The sequence below is a fragment of the Limulus polyphemus genome, unplaced genomic scaffold, assembly GCF_000517525.1.
Source record: "Limulus polyphemus unplaced genomic scaffold, Limulus_polyphemus-2.1.2 Scaffold1316, whole genome shotgun sequence".
Lineage (NCBI taxonomy): Eukaryota > Metazoa > Arthropoda > Merostomata > Xiphosura > Limulidae > Limulus > Limulus polyphemus.
In genome coordinates this window covers 206,900-226,075 of record NW_013666926.1, presented here as the reverse complement: position 1 = coordinate 226,075, position 19,176 = coordinate 206,900, and the positions used below count along the sequence as shown (strand labels likewise).

The 19,176-nt window shown below is 37.2% G+C and overlaps 1 protein-coding gene across 4 annotated transcripts in view; it reads right to left on the bottom strand.

The window, feature by feature from the left end:
* The window catches only part of LOC106463068 (polyribonucleotide 5'-hydroxyl-kinase Clp1-like), a 199,043-nt gene that overhangs the window by 83,760 nt on the left and 96,107 nt on the right, over positions 1-19,176 (bottom strand). For 3 of the 4 annotated variants that reach the window (XR_002611405.1, XM_013923039.2, XM_022390474.1), the window contains exon 5: positions 11,584-11,697. The exons of the other annotated variant lie outside the window; for it this stretch is intronic. Coding sequence is in view for 2 of the 3 variants with exons in the window: in XM_013923039.2 (XP_013778493.1) it covers positions 11,584-11,697 (114 nt within the window). In the remaining variant the exon portion in view is untranslated. The remainder of the gene's footprint in view (positions 1-11,583; positions 11,698-19,176) is intronic. 4 annotated transcript variants of the gene reach the window in all.

Here is a 19,176-nt window from a genome sequence, read left to right as displayed (position 1 = left end):
ATACCCAAACTGGATAGCATAGTGTCAAATCTGAACCGGTATTATGTGTAAGATCCTGCAGAGTCTGGTGCCACTCCTACTGACATCACCCTCTTCTTCAAGAGTGGAGGAACACACTCTATCACTCTGGAGGAAAAGCCTCTGTCCAACACTCCAGTGACTGGAAACAGGGTGTGATAAGATCTCACTAGCTCCACTAGTAGAATCTGGGGAATAATGCACATTGGGAAGTACTGAAGAACAGTGCATTAGAAACAGTGCAATAGGTGAACCAAGTTCCCTAAATTTTTAAAAGCAAACCAACCCCAATTTATTCAATCCAATAATCTCCAGGGACAGGCAGAATCCCCTTTAGCTTTACCATGAGTTGCAGTCCATGATAATATTGTAATACCATTTGGTAAACACCAAGATGGTCTTATAGAACTCCTCATTTCTACATGTTGCAACCAGCAGTAAGTATAGTCAAATTGGTTGCTAGTGTGAAATTGGATTAATAAAAGCACACCTGTCTGGGCAACACTCACCATAGAGTGAGACCTGGTGAAAGCAAGATGTAAGGGACCCTACAAAACAGAGATAAGATGATGACAAAAGTACACCCTCCACATAATCTAGCAGATGTTGTTAGAATGGCCATGAGGGGTAATGGAAAACCACCAGATCATGTAAAGAAGTTGAGAAAAAAGCATTGGGAAAAGACCACATACCATAAAATGTCCCCCAGTGGATAAATGAAATGATCAGCACACATAAATGTGCTGAATTTGATGAGATGCAACTTTCAGATAATTCCTCACCTGTAAAGTCCAGAATATGCAATATGGATATTTGCTATTCCACCTCTTATGAAATGAGAATACGTCTTGGGAAACCAATGGATCCCAACAAATACAGAGTCGAGACTATCACCATGAAAGGAGTTAGAGTGAGCCACGTAACACCTTCAGGCCTGACAGAACAAAACAAATGATTGCAAAGGAGAAAATCAGATGGCAAAAGAATTGTGGAGAGGGATGTATCCCCTTCCCTGGCTGCCAGAGACTCAGATAGAAATGACCAATCAGGGTATAGCAGGACCTAAGGCGAGAGATAAAGAGACCTACAAACATGCCAACAACTCCAACCCATGACACCAGCAGCAACAAAAATACTCTTTAAGGGAAAGGTGATACATGGTACATGAGGCTAAAAGCTCAAATGGTTGTTAAGACAAGGCATGTAATCTAGCCATAATATCCTGGTTAAGTAATTGAAAATGCTGTTTGGGAAGAAAGCTGGATAGCACTGGGGAGTCCAAAACCTTCAGATGTTTAGAATAACTAAGAGTAGTTGAAAAAGTTGTCTGACCTAAACAACAAGAGACAAAGCTAGACCCAAGTGAAAATCTGGTCAAAATAAGATATGGTGGGCACATTTGGTAAAGAGGGTAATAACTCCTTGTGAGGCACACCCCAGGTAACTTTAAACATTAACTCTTTCAACACAGGGTCGATCAATCTAACCAAGGCATATGGCCTTTTGTACTCATTTAAAGTCTTTATAAATTTAATACTTATAACTCTCAATATATTAGGTATATCTTCACAAAATTTGAAAGTCTATCAGTTAATATTACAAGTCTTTCATGAACAAAAAGTCATATTTCTTAGTGATGTATTTTTAATAAAATAAAAATTTGTCCATGAATATATTGAGTATTTGTTTTGAATAGTCCGTGCGCAAAGTACTTTTCATGTTAAAATTAAAAATACTTTTCGTCATCTCAAAAATATCAAATTTCCTTTGTGTAATCTCTAAAACCTCTTGAATGCATTTCAAACGTTTTTTTCACTAAATCCTTATAGTTTATACGTTATTTTCTCTACCCTATCTCAAAACGGGATCGGTCAATTCTACCGACCTCGTAACCACAAAAAAAAAAAAAAAAAAATACAAAATAAACCTAAATTAACCTTTTTTTCTTTCTAGAATGGCTTCAAATTGTAACATGAAACTACATTCATTTACCCTAAGTAGCTCTAAGTTTGTAGCATTAAACATCTATTCATAAATAAATTTTATTGTTTTATTGCCCTTTGAACCATGTCTAACTACTATCCGTGCCATTATAAGTTGTAAATCACTCGGGAAACGTGCAGCTCATGTTGCGAGATTGAATTACATTACCTATGAGCAGCTCACGTGCATGCCTCATGAACCATTTTAACTATATTATCATTATTATTACTTATTTTACCTAATCTAGTCTTAAATAACTTTAATCCCCAAAAAATCAGAGATTTGATGGGGTACCACAAACCCAAAGAGATAGAACCATCCCTGTAAGTAAGAGTCTGAATGCCCGTACCACAGGCTGGAGCTGAATGGGAGGTGGGAGTTGGTGAAACTTGTACAACCCAACAGAAGACATAAGGTGCTGATGCTAGACCAAATGTTAAATCCCTAAACTGTAGAATCTGATCCCTGTAGATGAAATGTAGCTAAAGGCAAGATGAGTTCACTATGATAATGTGGAGAAATGCCTCAGCAATCTCAAACCTGTGCATCCACAGACTTGGTGAAGTACGTCAATGTAGGGTGAGAAAGTACTCCATTGTGGACCTGAGAGGATCGAAGAATGGGTTGAGATGAGAAAGAATGATGATGATTCACCAATCTCCCCTTGCCCCAGGCACAACAAATAAACAGGAATAACATCTCAGAAGAGCGGGATCAACTGTCATTACCACCTCTGTGACCAGTAACTCTGACAGCCGTGAAACAAAACTCCATACCCACTGTTCAGGCGGGGGTGGAAATACCACAGGTTGGGAGGATAATAATAGATGGAGAATTGAATGAAAACACCAATTTTGATACCAGAACCTGAAGTATCCATGGATTTGCAGTGAATAAATACCAGATGTCCATCAATAGTTGTACCTCACTCTAACTGACCCACCTCACACCTAGGCAGATACCGAAGCCGTTGATGTCCATCTGTCCGAATGGAGGGGCCCTGAAACTAAGGTCTGAAGCTATGCAGATGCTAGAGCCAAAGAAGGTCTAGAGGTCAAAAAAAAAAAAAAAGCAAACAGATGATGTAAGTTCGCGATACAAATCCCTCTGGGACACCCACGAACATCAAGTGATGATAAAAAGAAGCCACATGTAACACACAGAGGCTACAGCAGGTAGACAAGCTTCCTCCCTCAAGGCATCTCTCTACAGAAGAAACAGAAGCAGTCAATACGACAAAGATAGAAGTCAGTAGAAGACCCCATTCACCCACAAATTGATGTGCGACTATTGATAGACTGCCAACAATTTTCATGGGGGAAAAAACATCATGTAGCAAGAGTGAGGGTCACACAAATGCAAGAAAATGTGATTGGTTCAAAGTGATCACATGAACCATCCTGGAACCCCACATACCCCCCCCCTCCCCAAAAAAAAAGATTTTAGTCTGTAGAACCAAAATATACGTCCACCATAAGGTGGAAACCCAAAGCATGCAAACAGACAAACATGGGTACAAGGTCTATCTATCTTGTAATGTAATAAAGCAGTGATTACATTATCTGAGTACCAAGATAGTGGGCATATTGACATGGGTGGAGAGATTTCCAAATTAGATATTGCTAAGGGCATTTAAGTGGGGTATAAAAGACTGGAGCATGTGAGACTAATGCTTAGATAGGCAAAGCCAACATCAAGGAATAGCTATAAGTGGCAGCAGAAGTAAGTATGATTTGGTACAAATTTTATGAAGTTTAAATTTGCAGGCCTGTATTATCATACAAAAAATTTCACTATAAAAGATATCCATAATCTGATGACAACTGCTTGATTAACAGAACTTAGAATTAACAACTAGTAAATCAACAGTCTGCACAAGCTATCTTTCCCGAGCATCTTCCTTCGAGATTTGCATGCCAATAGCCTTTAGGCAAGTCCCACCTAAACTCATAAGATTTTTCATGAATTATTCAATCAACACCAGCTACAGGAGGAAGGCACAATATACATGCCATAGTGTGGAATGGTGTGTGTGTGCACACCTCAAGTAAACTGAAAAGTCACAAGTTGCAGGTGATGTCCACAAGAGGAGGTCACATGTGTATAGTGTGTGCTCACCTTGACTCTACTGAACAGACACAACTGCAGGAGAAGGGCACAGTATGGTGGTGCATACTCACCTTGACACTACTGGACAGTCACAGGATGCAAGAGGAGGGCACATAGGATGTAATGTGCTTGCCTCAATTCTAATGAATAGTTGCAGGCTGCAGAAGTAGAACACAGCATTGTAGTGTGTGGTCACCTCAAATCAAGTGTATCAGACTCAGGCTATAGGAGGAGGGCACAATTAGCATGTTACAAGTATAGCTATGTGAAGGATGACCTGTGGTACACTGACAATGTCCCTACCACCCCATTTCGTACGAAATGATACCCTTTGTTTTAGCTTCAGCAGTTAGGGCCTAATCAGTGAGAACTGTCCATGGTCCACCACCAAGTAGCTAGTAACTGGTAAGTGGCAAGGGTATCTCATGCTCCACTCGAAGAGAAAAAGGGGGGAGGAATTCACGGTGGGAAAACCCAGAGAAAATATCTGGTTCCCATCGGTTCTTCAGCCAGTAAGATTTTTTTTTTTTAAACTGGAGAAGTGCAATAAATAATCACGTATCCCTATTTTGAGAAATCAGCAAGTGAGAGCCCAGGAAGTTGGCAGAACACCTCTGGTGCTAGCTTTTTACATAATAGTCCATGGAATAGATACGATCTGGATTAAACAGTAGTCAGTTATATAAATATACCATCAGGATGCCTCAAGTGGTCTTGCAGAACACTCCATCTCATAGTGGGAATATATGGAGCCACAGCGGATGGTAGGAGCCTTTTCTGTTATCTCAGTCCAATTTAGAATTTTGGGAAATAAGTATACCCTGGCAGGCACCACCAGTCATGAGGCATGATCCTATAAGCAAATGCTGTAAAAGAAAAGGAAAAGGGACTCTCTAGTCTAGAGATGGTGGATAGCCTGTAGAATGGTGAAGGCAGGCGATAACCTTTGAGAGACAAGACAGCCAGATGGTGAAAATAGTGGGCACCCAAGGTGTGTCAGGTAGTCCATATGCCAGCTTGAAGGATCTCATCCAGCAGCTGTTGGAAACAAACAGTGAGGGAATGATTGAGGTGATGAATCTGATGGGATGAAATGTGGAACAGACTGGAAGCATCAACCTCCACTGAGGAGTAGACTAAATGCAGAAGTTGACAGACCCAACCTGTAAGAGTAGAAGGATATATATTTCTGGAAGAAGAGGAATCCCAGGGAATGAAGAGTCAAATACAAGAGCCACAAAAGTGAGAGGAACAAGCTAAGTAGCAATGAATGGCATGAAGACACAACAGCCTCTCTGGGTCCAATCGATCACAGAGGTGTGAAATAGAAGAAAGGGAGATAGAGAAAGCAACAGTCACCTGCCCAAAGGACCAGTCAGGATAAAAATATAAGAATGATGAAAAAAGGTATGAACAACAGTGAACAGAAGTGAGAAGAAAAAAGATATAGATCTAGAGAGAAGGTGGTATAATTTGCAGGTTGTTAACAGCTCAAAAGAGTCACAGTCAGCATGAAAACAGCTTGACGAGGTCTGTGGATAAGGAAGTACCAGAACAAGGTGGAAAAAACTATGGAAGAAAACACCTTGTGGTATCGAGAAAGGCAAAATATTGTAGACAAAGCTGCCTGATAAACGGAAATGATAGAGACAGCTAACCTACTATCAAACAGTTAAGTATAAAAAAAAATGAGAGATGGCTGATGGTAGGATGGTCAGGAGGAAGATGGATAAAGTAAAAGGAGGCCAGAAATGAAAAAAGAAAAAATCTACCTGACAGGATAATCCAGTTCTATGGTTAATGGACTGGACAAATCCCAAACGAGAAGGTGGAGAGATGAAATGTCTTGATGGAACAGTCACATGTGAGGTTGAGGCAGAAAGAGAGGGTATGGGTGGAAAAGAAAGATTTGGGACAGGTGGCAAATAAATAAGAGAACCAAGGTTAAACAGGCCAAAAAAGGTACCACCAAGAGAACAAGACAAGATGTGAGATGCTGTAGATAGTGCTGAAGTATGGGGAATAGGAGACCAAAAAGAGTAAGCTTGGAACTGAGAGTGGAACAAGGCTTCAATGAGTGAATTCCCCAAAACATAGCCCACCCAAAGAAATTCTGGGGGTGATGAGACTATTCTGTGGGCAGAACATGGTACAAGATAGGCAATAAGACAAACCCATTGAGAAATAACCCAATACAGAAGGTCCAGGGTTTGAAAGCAAAGGGTACTGGATGGGTATTCTCTTAGCAGTTGATATGAGAAGTAACTATAGATTTATCAGAATGGATCATAAAAAAAAATGAGCCACAAGGAGGGATAAGAAATGGGAGCATACCCGACAGACTATCAGAAGTTTGAATGTACTGATATGGAGAGAGGACCCATCATGGGTCAATGTGTCCAATGTGATGCTCTCCAACAAGAGAGGGAAGCATTAGTGAAGTAGTGAAGGTCCAGTTTGGGTGTAAGTAATGGAACACTGCTAGTGATATTGGACCAGTCCAGCAACCAATACAGATCCTTGAGTAGAGAAGTAGACTGGTAAACTAATGAGGTCAAAGATTCACATGAGTTGTTAAACTGGTCACACAAAGACCATTCAGTGAAACCAACCCCAAAAGCAAAAAACCTCTCATGTAGTATAAGTAGGATAGGTGCCAATCCCATTGACTAATGGCTCCATAGCTTGCAGGTAGATGGGAGAAGGATGAGCACAGCTAGAAAAGAGTTGAAATATACTTCCGAGTGAACAACATGTTAAGTGATTGTAAGGAAATTTTGGAAGAGATGACAAATGCCATCTCCTTGAGATGTTGTAGATAGATGGGATTGGATGGAGAAGAAAAGAAAATGGGATTAAGGATGAGAGAAGGAAGGAATGAAAACTGGAGAGAAAGTGACTTATTAGTCATTGAAAGGCTAAACAAGTCTGATGTCAGGTAGAAGAGGAAAGTAGGGAAACAGGGGATTACATCAGGGTAGTGTTGGAGGGTTGGGTTTGAGAAACTAAGGATGAAAGCAAAGATTGAGGATAAGGAGCTTCAATCCATACTTAAAACAAATCAGAAACTTCAGGGTAAAGAAGGGTTAGGCAAAGATTTTGTAGAAAGGAAGAAAGAAGTTGAACCTGGGAAAGCAGTGTATCCCTGCCTACCAATTCCCAGCAACAAGGAGCCAAGTGAGCAGTAAGTGCAAGAAGTGGAACAGGATATATCAGTGATGAGAAGGGAATGATAATCACCCACAAAATCCTCTGAGGCATGGTGGAGTACTTCAGATTTGAGGTGTAGAGAGGATAAGTAAAGAATTATGATAAGAAGTATCAGGCAAAAATGGAAGTATTATGCACTGGAGGGCAAAACCAATGCCAAATAGTCCACTTCCCCAAAGAAGCAAACAAGATTCCAAATCTGCAAATCAATGACTGAAATCCAAGACATCAGAATCAGATAAATAAAGAAGTTGCAAGAATATAGTTGTTCAAGAAAAGAAACAGCTTGAATGTCAATATCAGGAAGAGGTAAAAGGAAAAGTAGTTATAGCTAGGATTAAGAAGTAAGGAATGAGACAAATCATATGACACAGGGGAAAGAGAAAGAATGGTACATATCTGTGAAATCATGTCCTGATATTGTGGTAAAGTTTGAAGGTTTTTTCAACTGGGAGAGAAGTTCCCAAATCATAACCAGAAGAAGAAAACAAGCACTCAAACTTGTCCTCATCATTCTCCCCTCAAAACAAGGGAAAGTAATACCCGAAGAACAGATAGGAGCTGAAGGTCCTAGCTGCATAAAGGAACCCACTACACTATGCACAATGCTTATCATGTCGTCCTCATTCAATATGTCTCCATAAACCACAGTTGATAAATTACTTGTGTAAGGAAATTGTTCACTCACACTAGTAGTAGAAGATGTTACATGAATTTCTGAGTTCATAGTTTGTATAAAAATCTTCTCAGTTCTTGTTAAATTTAAAAAGAAAAACATCTGATGTGTTCAATGGAAAGGCAAAGAAAATGAAGATTCATGAATGCAAATGCATAGAGGGAATAAGTGTGCAAGAAGGTGTGTCACCCTCCTATCGGTGAAAGGCATCTGCTGCATAATACAGTAGCACAATTCACAAGAAATCTTTTGAGTTTAGGTGGGAGTTGGCTAAGGGCTAGTGGCATGCAAATCTCTAAGGCAGACATGTGTGGAAGATAGTTTAACAATGTGAACAGGTGTGGTATTGTCTCAGAAAAACTCGTACTATACCTGAGTTTTAATTGTAGTTCTTTGGTGAGAGCATAGCATGATATTCTTATTGGATCACATTAAAATATTTATGAGTAGTATATGAAATTCTCTGATGCTAGCTTAAATACCACAACAAATAAACTTGGTGTACCAAGTGTTTTATTTGACTGTCATAGACTATTTTCAATTATGCAAACTAGGGTATTTAGTAAAGCAGTTTTCTAAATATTTTCTTAAGATTGTTTAAGTACAAGGAGCAATATAAGATGCATGAAAATGCATGCATTAAGTGCACTAGTAAATTTGTACTAAGGCTAGTACAAAATGTGACATCATATGACCCAAGTAAGCTCATGTGTTTAGAATCCAGTTTTAGTCTCAACACCTTTCCTTTCCTACCAGAGCCATTCATTGTTTATATAACAATCAGACAGTAGTGGAAGGAATGGATCTAGGTCAAAGGGTAAGTATGCTGCCCATTTTCATGAAAATGGCAACAGAGGGCAGCACAGCTAATAAGGTATTTGTGAAGCAGTGATATAATACAGCCTGTGTATCAAGAAGTTCAGAAATGTCACAAGACCAAGGTAATCTTTTGAATACTCAGACCCTAAAGGTAGTTTTTAGAAGGAACTAAGATATGTAACTTCCAGTAGATGATGCCATGTAAAACCTTTTTGTTGACTATGAGTAAGAACATTCAGGGCTTTCTGTATGGCAAGAAGATGGACTTCCCCACCAACCCAAAGACACCTGGGAACAGCCTGACATCTAACCAGGAGAACCTATGGACGAAGATTCTTTACTGGTAAACACATCTAATGTGCCAAGTCAGTTATCTGGCTGGTTCCGAGGTCTGCTGGAGTCTGGCAGCTACACTTAGTGGGACCAAAGCCTTCACTAGATAGAGAATCCGGAGTAGTCAAGAAGATGACATAGCAAGTTACCACTATTGTGGTAGACAAGCAGAACCTGAAACAGCCATTAAGAAAGGAGAAACAATGGAAATCTCATCATTTGGAACCTCTCCTTAAAGATCCCCATTGGACAATGTGTAACAATGCAAGGCATAAGCACCAAATAAGAGTTAATCTCTATCCAGATCACAAGTCCAGAATTTATGGAAGATCTTCCTAGAGATAAGGCACTTAGGTCACCTTTGAGTGTTGGGGAGAGAAGGAAAACCAGAGTAATGCTCAACTAGCACCATCATTACTTAAATCAGCAATTTCAGCAAACAATAACCACCATGTTAAATGACCATAGCTAGCAGACTAAGAGGGCCTTAAAGCCTGCACCAATGCCATCACTGACAATGGCCTGCATGGTAAACGAGGTTGCAATTACCTTAATGGCTCCACAGAAAATGGCCAAGACCAAGTGAGAAGCCTCTATCTCTGTAGGAGGCTGGACTCCTACAGATGAATAGGCCCTGATAATTGACCCTAGAGCAGTTATGGATGACACTACTAACAATACCAGGGATCCAATTGCTCTACTCTCCAAAAAATTACTTATAAAAGCAGCATTGTTAAGAGATGGCAGAAAGATTGTTGGAGTGGAGTCAATATCTCCATCATGGATCAAAAAAGAAGTCCACCTCTTGCAAGCTGAGCTGGTGGACAAAAGGATTGTTTTGGAGAGAGAGTTTTATTATTGAGGTATCTTATTTATTCAGTGTTGTATGTAGACATGTAATTTTTTATGTATTATTTTGGTTAGTGCACTGCATAGATGTTTTATTGACAAGGGTTATCACATAATGTTTTAATCTATTTTTATTTTTTAGTTTATGAATGTGTTTTGATTACTTCATTCAACAGTAATAGTACCTTTTTTTTTAACTTGTTATAGCAAATTTATTTTGTATTTAGATTATTTAGTGTGTTTTCTAAGAATTATTTTTAAATATACTTGTAAAATTTTTAAAGGGTTTATTTTGATATTATGTGTTATTTCTAATTTTTTGTATTATTTCATTATTTATGGGTTAGTTTTGGTATTATGGTTTATTAAATTGCTGAAGGTTTCCTTTATAATATTACCATATTTTCATTTTCAATTACATAGTGAACATTTTGCACAACGAAAGGGTTTTCTTTATTTCAGTATGTTCATTAACATTGAAGTGAAATTACTTGTGTTATATTGCAAGGTTATTTTCTCTTTGATAAAGGGTTTCTTTTAAATCATATATTTCTTTATACAAAGATATTTCACTGTAACCTATTAATGAGTTTTGTGAGATAAAAGGTTATATGCATTCCATAATATATACAACCTGCCTCTGCTTATACATATATATTTTTTTTCTACTTTTATTTCATTTTTTCACCCACTTGGCCCAATTAGGGTGAAGGAGTATTGCTAATCTTTGAACACCATTGGTAATTAATAGATTATTTCTCTAAACTATTAACTTTAAATCAAAATAACTGCCATAGGCATAGCGCACTCTTTGTGAAAGGGTATTTTTATAGCAAAATTTTTATTACATAAATGGCTTTAATTGTTTAAGAGTTGTAACATCTGTGTTTTCAGAGGTGATATGATCAGAGAGCAAGTTAAAATATATTGGTTTTAAAGTTGGAAGTATGGAAGAGAGAAAAGTCTGGAATATGAATACATATATGTGTATCTGTCTTATAATATTACTGAATTTATTTTGAATTTATGATTTCTTCTGTATAATTACAGGTTTCATATAAAATATGGTTGTGAAAGTCATTAGTTGATTTTGTTCAAGCTACTTTTGTTGTTCTCTAGCACATAATAACTTTCTTGCATGTGAGAGAGGGAATACTGTGTGTTGTGAAAAGACATTGAGAGGAAAGTCCTTCAATGGTCAATGATACCTTGAAATTATGGCCTTATTAATGGATTTAGTCAGTCTGGAACATGATCTTGAAGCAGCAGGAGCTTAAAATCAGAATCCAGTAAAAACAATGGTCAGTCATTCCATAAAAAGCAAGCACACTGTATTTGTGTTGATATTTATTGTATTTGTATTTCATTTTGTGTCCAACCTTATTATTCTGCTCAACATCAAAATTAGTTAATCAGAGATTTAGGTTAGCATTACTTCATAATCAAACAGACCAATGCCATTGCTTGAAGGTTAACTCAGTTTTACTTGAATATACCATGGAATTATCTGTAAAAAGAAAATTCAACAAAATTGAAATGGACAGGTAACATAACTGCTTATTCTAATTAACTAATGAAACACATACCTGGCCAACATCTAAATCTACAAAAATGGGTCTCCTCCCTTGACGAACAGCATAATTCAGAAGAATCCTACATAAAGTACTCTTCCCTACGTCTGTGGGTCCCACAATCAAAAGCTATAAAAAGTTCCAACTTTTGTATAAAATAATAGTAATAACACATTTTCCAGCAATTTACTTTACAAGCTGAATTATTTCATAAAGCTATGAACTCACAGTGAACTTTAGCAAAGGAATAAGTCAGAAGGTCCTTGTTACATAATCAGTTGTCAAATGTTAGTGCATCATTAAACATTTGACAAATCTGTTTTCAAAAGAACAACTGTTTTCTCAGTAACATCTATTAGTATTGTTTCAGAGTATAACATTTAAGAATCCATGTTACACAACTCAAATGAAAGCAATAAGCTATAATAGTTTTTTACCAAAACATCAGCTGATATCAAAAAACATTATTTAAATGTCATTGATAAATTGAGTCAATCATAAGTGTAATTTTTTGGAAATATCCTTATTCTTATAATGGGAGGTTTTATTTAAAAAGTGTGGATAAATATGTATTGTCATCTACAAGACAGCAACTTAATAATACGGGGCATTTTACATGGAACATATTTATAACTGCTATATACACAGTCTTAAAATTCATAAAACTGTATCTAAGCATACAACACACACAGTTAAATAGCATTTACAAGAGTTCACAAATTCCAAATTTTCTCCATAAGAAACAGTTGGACTGTATATTTTATCAACACTAACTTAAAAAACAATTGTTCTAGTGCATGTATTTTTGCTATTTGATAATTTATATAAATATATATATATATAAAACAAGGCCTGTTGGTCCTTCTAGGCCATCCCATCCACTAAACTATACTTTAAAATAAAAATAAAGCACTCAAAGAGAACCACTTTCATTCAAATTTGTATCAAGCCTTCCCCTAATTTCCATTAAGTTAACTGCATATCAAGGCAACTCATTTGAAAGGCCAACCACTCTGTTTGAAAAATAAAGCTCTCTTAGCTGAAGATGACTCCTACCCTGCCAAAAGTTGCATTTGTGTCCCCAAGTTGTACCATTCTCACCATCAAGTACAAAAAAAAGAAGATGATGCATCAACATTATAAATTCTCTTAACAATCTAAAAACACCTCAGTCAGATCCATTCTAACTCTTTTTTGTTTTTTCAAGAGAAAACAATTTCTGTGATCTTAACCTGTCTTCATATGACAACCTTCCCATTCCAGGTAAATTCCTAGTAGCCCTACTACGAGCCCCTTCCAACAAGTCCTAATGTAAGGAGTCCAAGACTGAACTCACTATTTCAAACGTAGTTTAAACAATCTATACAAAGAAATTATAATCTCTTTAGACTTGTAGTGTATAATCACAATTATTATATTCATAATTCAAATTATGACATCCCACATGTATTACCTTGCATTTTTTATAATTAAAAGCTACCTGCCATTTATTCACCCAACTCACCAAAATAATCCAAATCTTTTTGTAAAGCAGCAGCATTCTCTTCCAAGCCAGAAACACTCAAAACTTTAAAATCATCAGCAAGTTTAAATAAGTCATTGACCATTCCTTCATTTATATCATTGATGTAAATCAAAACAAGCGAAGGTCCTAACACTGAACTCTGAGGAACCCTACTTGTAACATTATGCCAGTTCAACTGAACTGAATTTATAAACAACTCTTTACTTTCTCCATAGAGCCAGTTTTCTATTCAATAAGCCACAACCCACACCCATAGAGATAACTTTTTAAGAAGCTTTTTATGTGGCACCTTAACAAATGTTTCACAAACAGTAACCTTTTCAAAAAATATCGGAATGTAAGGCAAGGTTTTTCTCTAGTGAAACCACGCTATCCAACAAAATTTTTAAACTTTGTTAAATGGTTTTACAAAACACCATTTATCACTTTCAGAAATGTAAGGGTAATAGTCTTAAAATTACTAGAACAATTTGTATCATTTCCCATGAAAAGAGGAATAACATGAACCAACTTCTAATCATCTGGCACCTGTTCACTATTCAAGAACTTACAAAAAATAATAGCAAATAACTCGCATATCTAATCCTTAACCTTCTTCAAAACCCTAGAGGAAATATTATCTGGCCCAGGAGCTTTATCATTGATGTGATCATCTTGTTCAATCCTATTTCCATCTAGCAACTGTTCATGTGAGGAATATTGCTTAAATCTTCATTATTACATGTATAATAAAAAGTAGAAATTAATAACCCAGCCATCTCATAATGTAAACTTTCCTATATCATTTTTCAAACATCCAACTCCCATCCTAACATTTTTCTCTTATAGACTACTTAAAAATCTACTTTCTATTAATTTTTAAATTTTTAGCCAACCTTTTTTTTACTTAGTTTTTAATTTCCTAATTTCCAATTTAACCAATTCCTTTGATCTGATATGATTCTCTAAATCTCCAATTGTAGCAGTCAAATTAAATAATGCATTTCTTTAATTTTATCCTTTGTGAGACAACCTTGTTTTTTTTTTCTTTTTACTTCCAGCCATCTTTTCTCTTTCTATAAGGAATCTTCCTATGTTGAAAATTTATCAAAAGTTAATATTTTCCTATACTGAAAATATATTTCTAATAGATACCTCTTCTCACATAATAGTTTTTCTTGTTCAGTGCTGCTCTCTATATGCACAATTTCTTTTTCACTTACCATTAACCTTGAAAATCCCACCTATCTCATGTTTCAACTGCATTGAAGTGTGTAAATAAGAATGCATCAACTCTCCACCAATAGAAGTGCATCACATACTCCTGTGGCATCTGTCTCCCTCTTTACTGTAGAACCCAAACTTCACCTCAAGATTAGACAGAAAAGAAGCACCAGAAGTGGGGTGGAAGAGTGAGTGGAAGTAATTATCTAACAGAAATATATTTTTAGTGGAAGAAAATATTAACTTCTGACACAATATCTTACCTCCTCTCACATAAAGTCTAAAATCCCACATTGACCTAGTGGAGGGACAAGTGCAAAATTTATCTAGATGAGCACTCTTTGGAAAGCGTGCAAAGAATGCCAGGTATACTCTTTATCCATTGTAGAGGTATGTGTCACTAATTTGGGTGGAAAGATGAGCACAACCATCATTGTAGTTATGTTAGCTGGCCAAGTTCCTTTGCAAAACCAGACTTCCCGGGAACGAACTTTCAGGAGATGTTAAGATGGGGGTTCAGCAGCTGGTTAGTTTCTTTAATATATAGATGGATGTGCCCTATAGTGTAGAATGGCTAGGGTGTATCAGACAGTAATCACTGGGCCAACTCCAGCCCAAAACCAGGTGACATCTGGTATTTATTGTCTGGTCTACAATAGGACAAGGGTTCCTACCCTTTTTCACCTGAAGACAAGGGAAAACTGTTCCATTCTGCCTTTCTAGTCATGACATATGTGAAGATGCACAACCAGCACCAGTGTCTCGTGAACACAACATTCAAGTGTCTGTAGGAAGGGGAAGTGCAATGTGGTGGTTCATTCAAATCCAAAACCAGACAGTCTTGCTTTGGTGGCTAGTCACACTCTTTTCCAAAACCAAACCTCCAGGAAACAGACCAGAATATCTACTGGCTGATCCAGCTCCTTTCCAAAACCAGGTCAAACGAGAACCGACCTGCAGGAGATGGCAGGATGGGGGGGTTCCCTAGCCAAATAGTCTATCTAATCCTATTGTCCACAGTAGAAAGAGGGCTCCCTACCACTACATGTGTGAGGACTTATGTTGGTCCACCTCCTTTCCAAAACCAGACCTCCTGAGAAAAGTCATCAGTGTGGTCTGGGAAAGACATATTTATAGTGCAATATACCATCAGGTGAACCTACTAGCAATCTTGTGGAACACCACATCTGAACAGTGGACATTATAGGCCTTTTTGAAATAGTTATGTTGGTTCATTCAGCCCAACCAACATAATACATCTCAACTGATCCAGCTCCTTTACATACCAGGTCTCCCAGGAATCAACCTGCAGAAGTTGGTATGACGGTGTTTCCCTAGTTCGTTATTATTTTTGTGAAAAGCTGTACATTGCAGATTTGATAGCTGATTCAGTTCTTCCCATACCAGACCTCACAGGAATCAATCCTGCAGGAAATGGTATGCTGGAGGTTTCCCTTGCCACTGAGCAGGATCCAATATAGAAAAGGGGTGTGATCTGGTAAAGGAAAAGAAATAAATGATAAAGAAACTTAGCAACTAATAATTGAATCAGAGTGTGTAGTATGGCTACAGGCAGAATTTGATATCCAGATGACGAAGAAATGTCCACATGATGGAGATAATGGGAGATGAAGGTGTTGGGTACAGTCAACATGCTAGCCTGGATAATTTCTTCTAAGGGATGACATAGATGAGCAGCCAGGGAAAATGTAAGATGTCAAATCTGATGAGGTGACAACCAGAAAAATGTTGGGATTTGGGAGATAAGAAAGAATAAGCCAGTTTGATAAATTGGCAAAATCAACTTGTCAGGGTGGTGGGTGAAATATCTCTTTGAAAGGAATGGTTCCAATGGATAAATAAACAAGAATGAACGAGAACCATGGAAGAAAGTATCCACAGGACACAGAAAACTATACCAATCAGAATGTGAATACAACCTGGAAATGAAAAGTAGAGAAATCAGTGTAAAGGAAACTTTGCTTTCATAAGTCACTGACATCTTGGGTAGAAAACTGCAATATAGATACAGGAGAACATAGGTACAGTGATAAAGAAAATGTGATACATTGATGACAAAAACATCTGACCTATGAGACCACAGGCAAAAAGGAGCAGGAAATACATCTTGAGTGATAAATGGTATAGGAAACAGGTAGCCAAAGGTTCAAATGGGATTTTGGTAAGGGTGTGGAGAACAATATTAAGGTTCCAATCTGGAAGGAGCACAGGATAGGGAAGGTGAAGGATCTAGAATGAATACAAGAAAAGGGAAAAACATCCTTCAGTAACAGGAAAAACAGAAAGTGCAGGACAGAGTTGTCCGATATCCAGCAATGGTAGACATGGAAGAACAATTGTTGAAAAGCCAGGTAAAAATTTGGAGACATGAGGAATATTCCGAAGGGAAAGAATGTAATCATGGTGCAGAAACCAACTTAAAAAAACATTCCATTTTCTCTGATATACCATGAGGGAATAAGGACGAATAGAATGGGAAAGGATTGAAGCTACACATGCAGATAGTCTGAAATGCCTCATAAGGGACTGGACAAAATTCACACGTGAAGCCAGAGTGTGGCAATTGTGGGATAATACACTGGCAACTGAGGTTTGCAGAGGGGGATTGAGAAAAAGGAAGTGGTAAATGAGGTGCTGCCTGAAGGAAGGTAAGAACTGGAAACCAAAGCTGAGCTGGCCAGAAATGTGTGATCAGAAGGACATAACATGGAGTGGACTAGCTAATGGATAAAGTATGGGAAAGGAAACAGATAGGAGGGTAGGCATACAGCTAGAGGTTGATCCAATTTGGACTGAAGGCATCCACCACTAAAGCCAAAAGAGTGGTACAGGTAACAAAAAGAAAAAAGGACCACTCAGTGGGGAAGACATTGCAGAGAAGGCTGGGCTTAACTGTGGAAGGAGATGAAAAATACTCCAGGTGGATGATGTATTGTGTCATGATAAGGAAGGACTTCCATAACTTGATGAGCTGTTCAACACGAGTTGTTTCTCAAAGAAGCAACCATATGTTTTCAGGAGCTGTTTGCTAGGATGGGGCTAATAACAGCTAGTTGTCCATGTAATGATTGAAGTGCAAGCCTTGTGCATGAAGTAGTTGAGCATAGGCTTTGAACACCCATCAGTACCTAGAAGGAGCAGACACCAGACCGAAAGGTTATACATAGAATTGATAAATTGACCTTTATGGACAAAACAAAGGTACCTCTGGATGATGGGGAATAGGGATGCAAAGGTAAGCATCCAAGATGTCCATTTTCATTATCCATAGACATGGAGTAAATGCCCACCTAAGTGATAGGAAGGATTCCATGGAGAAAATTGAGGAAGACTGATGAAAATGATTGACACAAGTCAGGTCTATAACTGGACAACAATCCTTAACCTTCTGGGAAAGTACAAACAACCTGGAATACAATACTGGAGAAGTATAATTGACAGGTTCTATGGTGTCCTAGAAAAGTAGAGTCTAAAGTGGTTCACAGAGATGTTGGTCAGAAATAAGATACCAAGAAGGAGACAGAAAATGGGGATAAAGGGTTAAGGAATTGAAGAGATAAACCTTCTGATAGCACCCAAGGATCCAACGCAAAATTGTACCACAGGTGTACAACCTGGTATATATCAAATTCCAACTAAAAGCCTTCTTGCCTTATAACCACTAACAGAAACCTAAGTAATTCAACCTCAATGCTATTAGGTTTGATATCCTCTGCTTGAACAGTATGTAACTCATATCTTACATGAAAAGTTACTTCTCCCCCTCAGTTTAGTACTCTACCTTTATCAAATAACCTATAACCCTGTATTTATAAAAAAATTCCTGTCATCAAAAATGTCTACGTTTAACCTAGTTTCAGTTATTCCCATTACATCAATGTCCTTACTAAGTTTTAAATTTATTTCTTATAAGTCTAGCATCACAATGATAGCAGTTTTTGCCTACCATTAAAACTACACTTGTACTTTGTAGTTTCACTATAATTTTCTCTACATCATATTTTTTTCTATATTATTATGGCCCTCACTACTGTCTAGTACTAGTTTAAAGCTGCCCTTATAGTTAATAGTCCATGAAAACAAGAAAGCCCATAGCCTATTTAAATGTAAACTATTAATTCCCAAAAGCTTCCTTTTCCAATTTAACTGATCCCATAAATCCTACCAGATATCCTGCTTGTACTTACATATTAACCTAAGCTTAGCATTCAGCCCTAGTGACCCATTTATAATTTCATCCTTGCAACTAAGTCTCTGCAGTATCATATAAAATTAAAATGTTTACATGTTAATGTATTCAAAAATGTATTCACAATTAAGTTCTGTTGAAAGAAACTTCAAAGGCTTAGAATTAAATATATTTTAAATGTAATTATCAAAACACAAAGGAATATTTTATCAGCAGTGTCAATATAGCAGATTAACAATCACCTCAAATAAGGTTTTATTTCTCTCCAATCAGCTTTATTTTTTTAGAAATGTAGGAAGGATTTAGAAAGATTATCTAACAGCCAATAGAGGTAAAGAAAAAAAGTTAAGTTTGTTGAAGTAACAATCCTTCTTTTATAACAGTACCTGAATCTTTTTTATTGTCTTAAAAGATATCAAAATTCTTTATTAACAAGGCTGTTTATAAACTAACATTACTTGGAAACCTCTGTTACATTTAATGCCAACTCAATATTCTGGGGTAGTATAAAGGATTAATAAACTATATATGAAAGTAACCTCTCACCACTGATGTGAGCTTTTGTGCCATGTTCAACATATTAAACACCTATATATACATATACATATTTTGTTAAACAAGACCGATGTCTGTAGGTTTACTTTCTTCTTAGAATTCTTCTCAAGAAGTC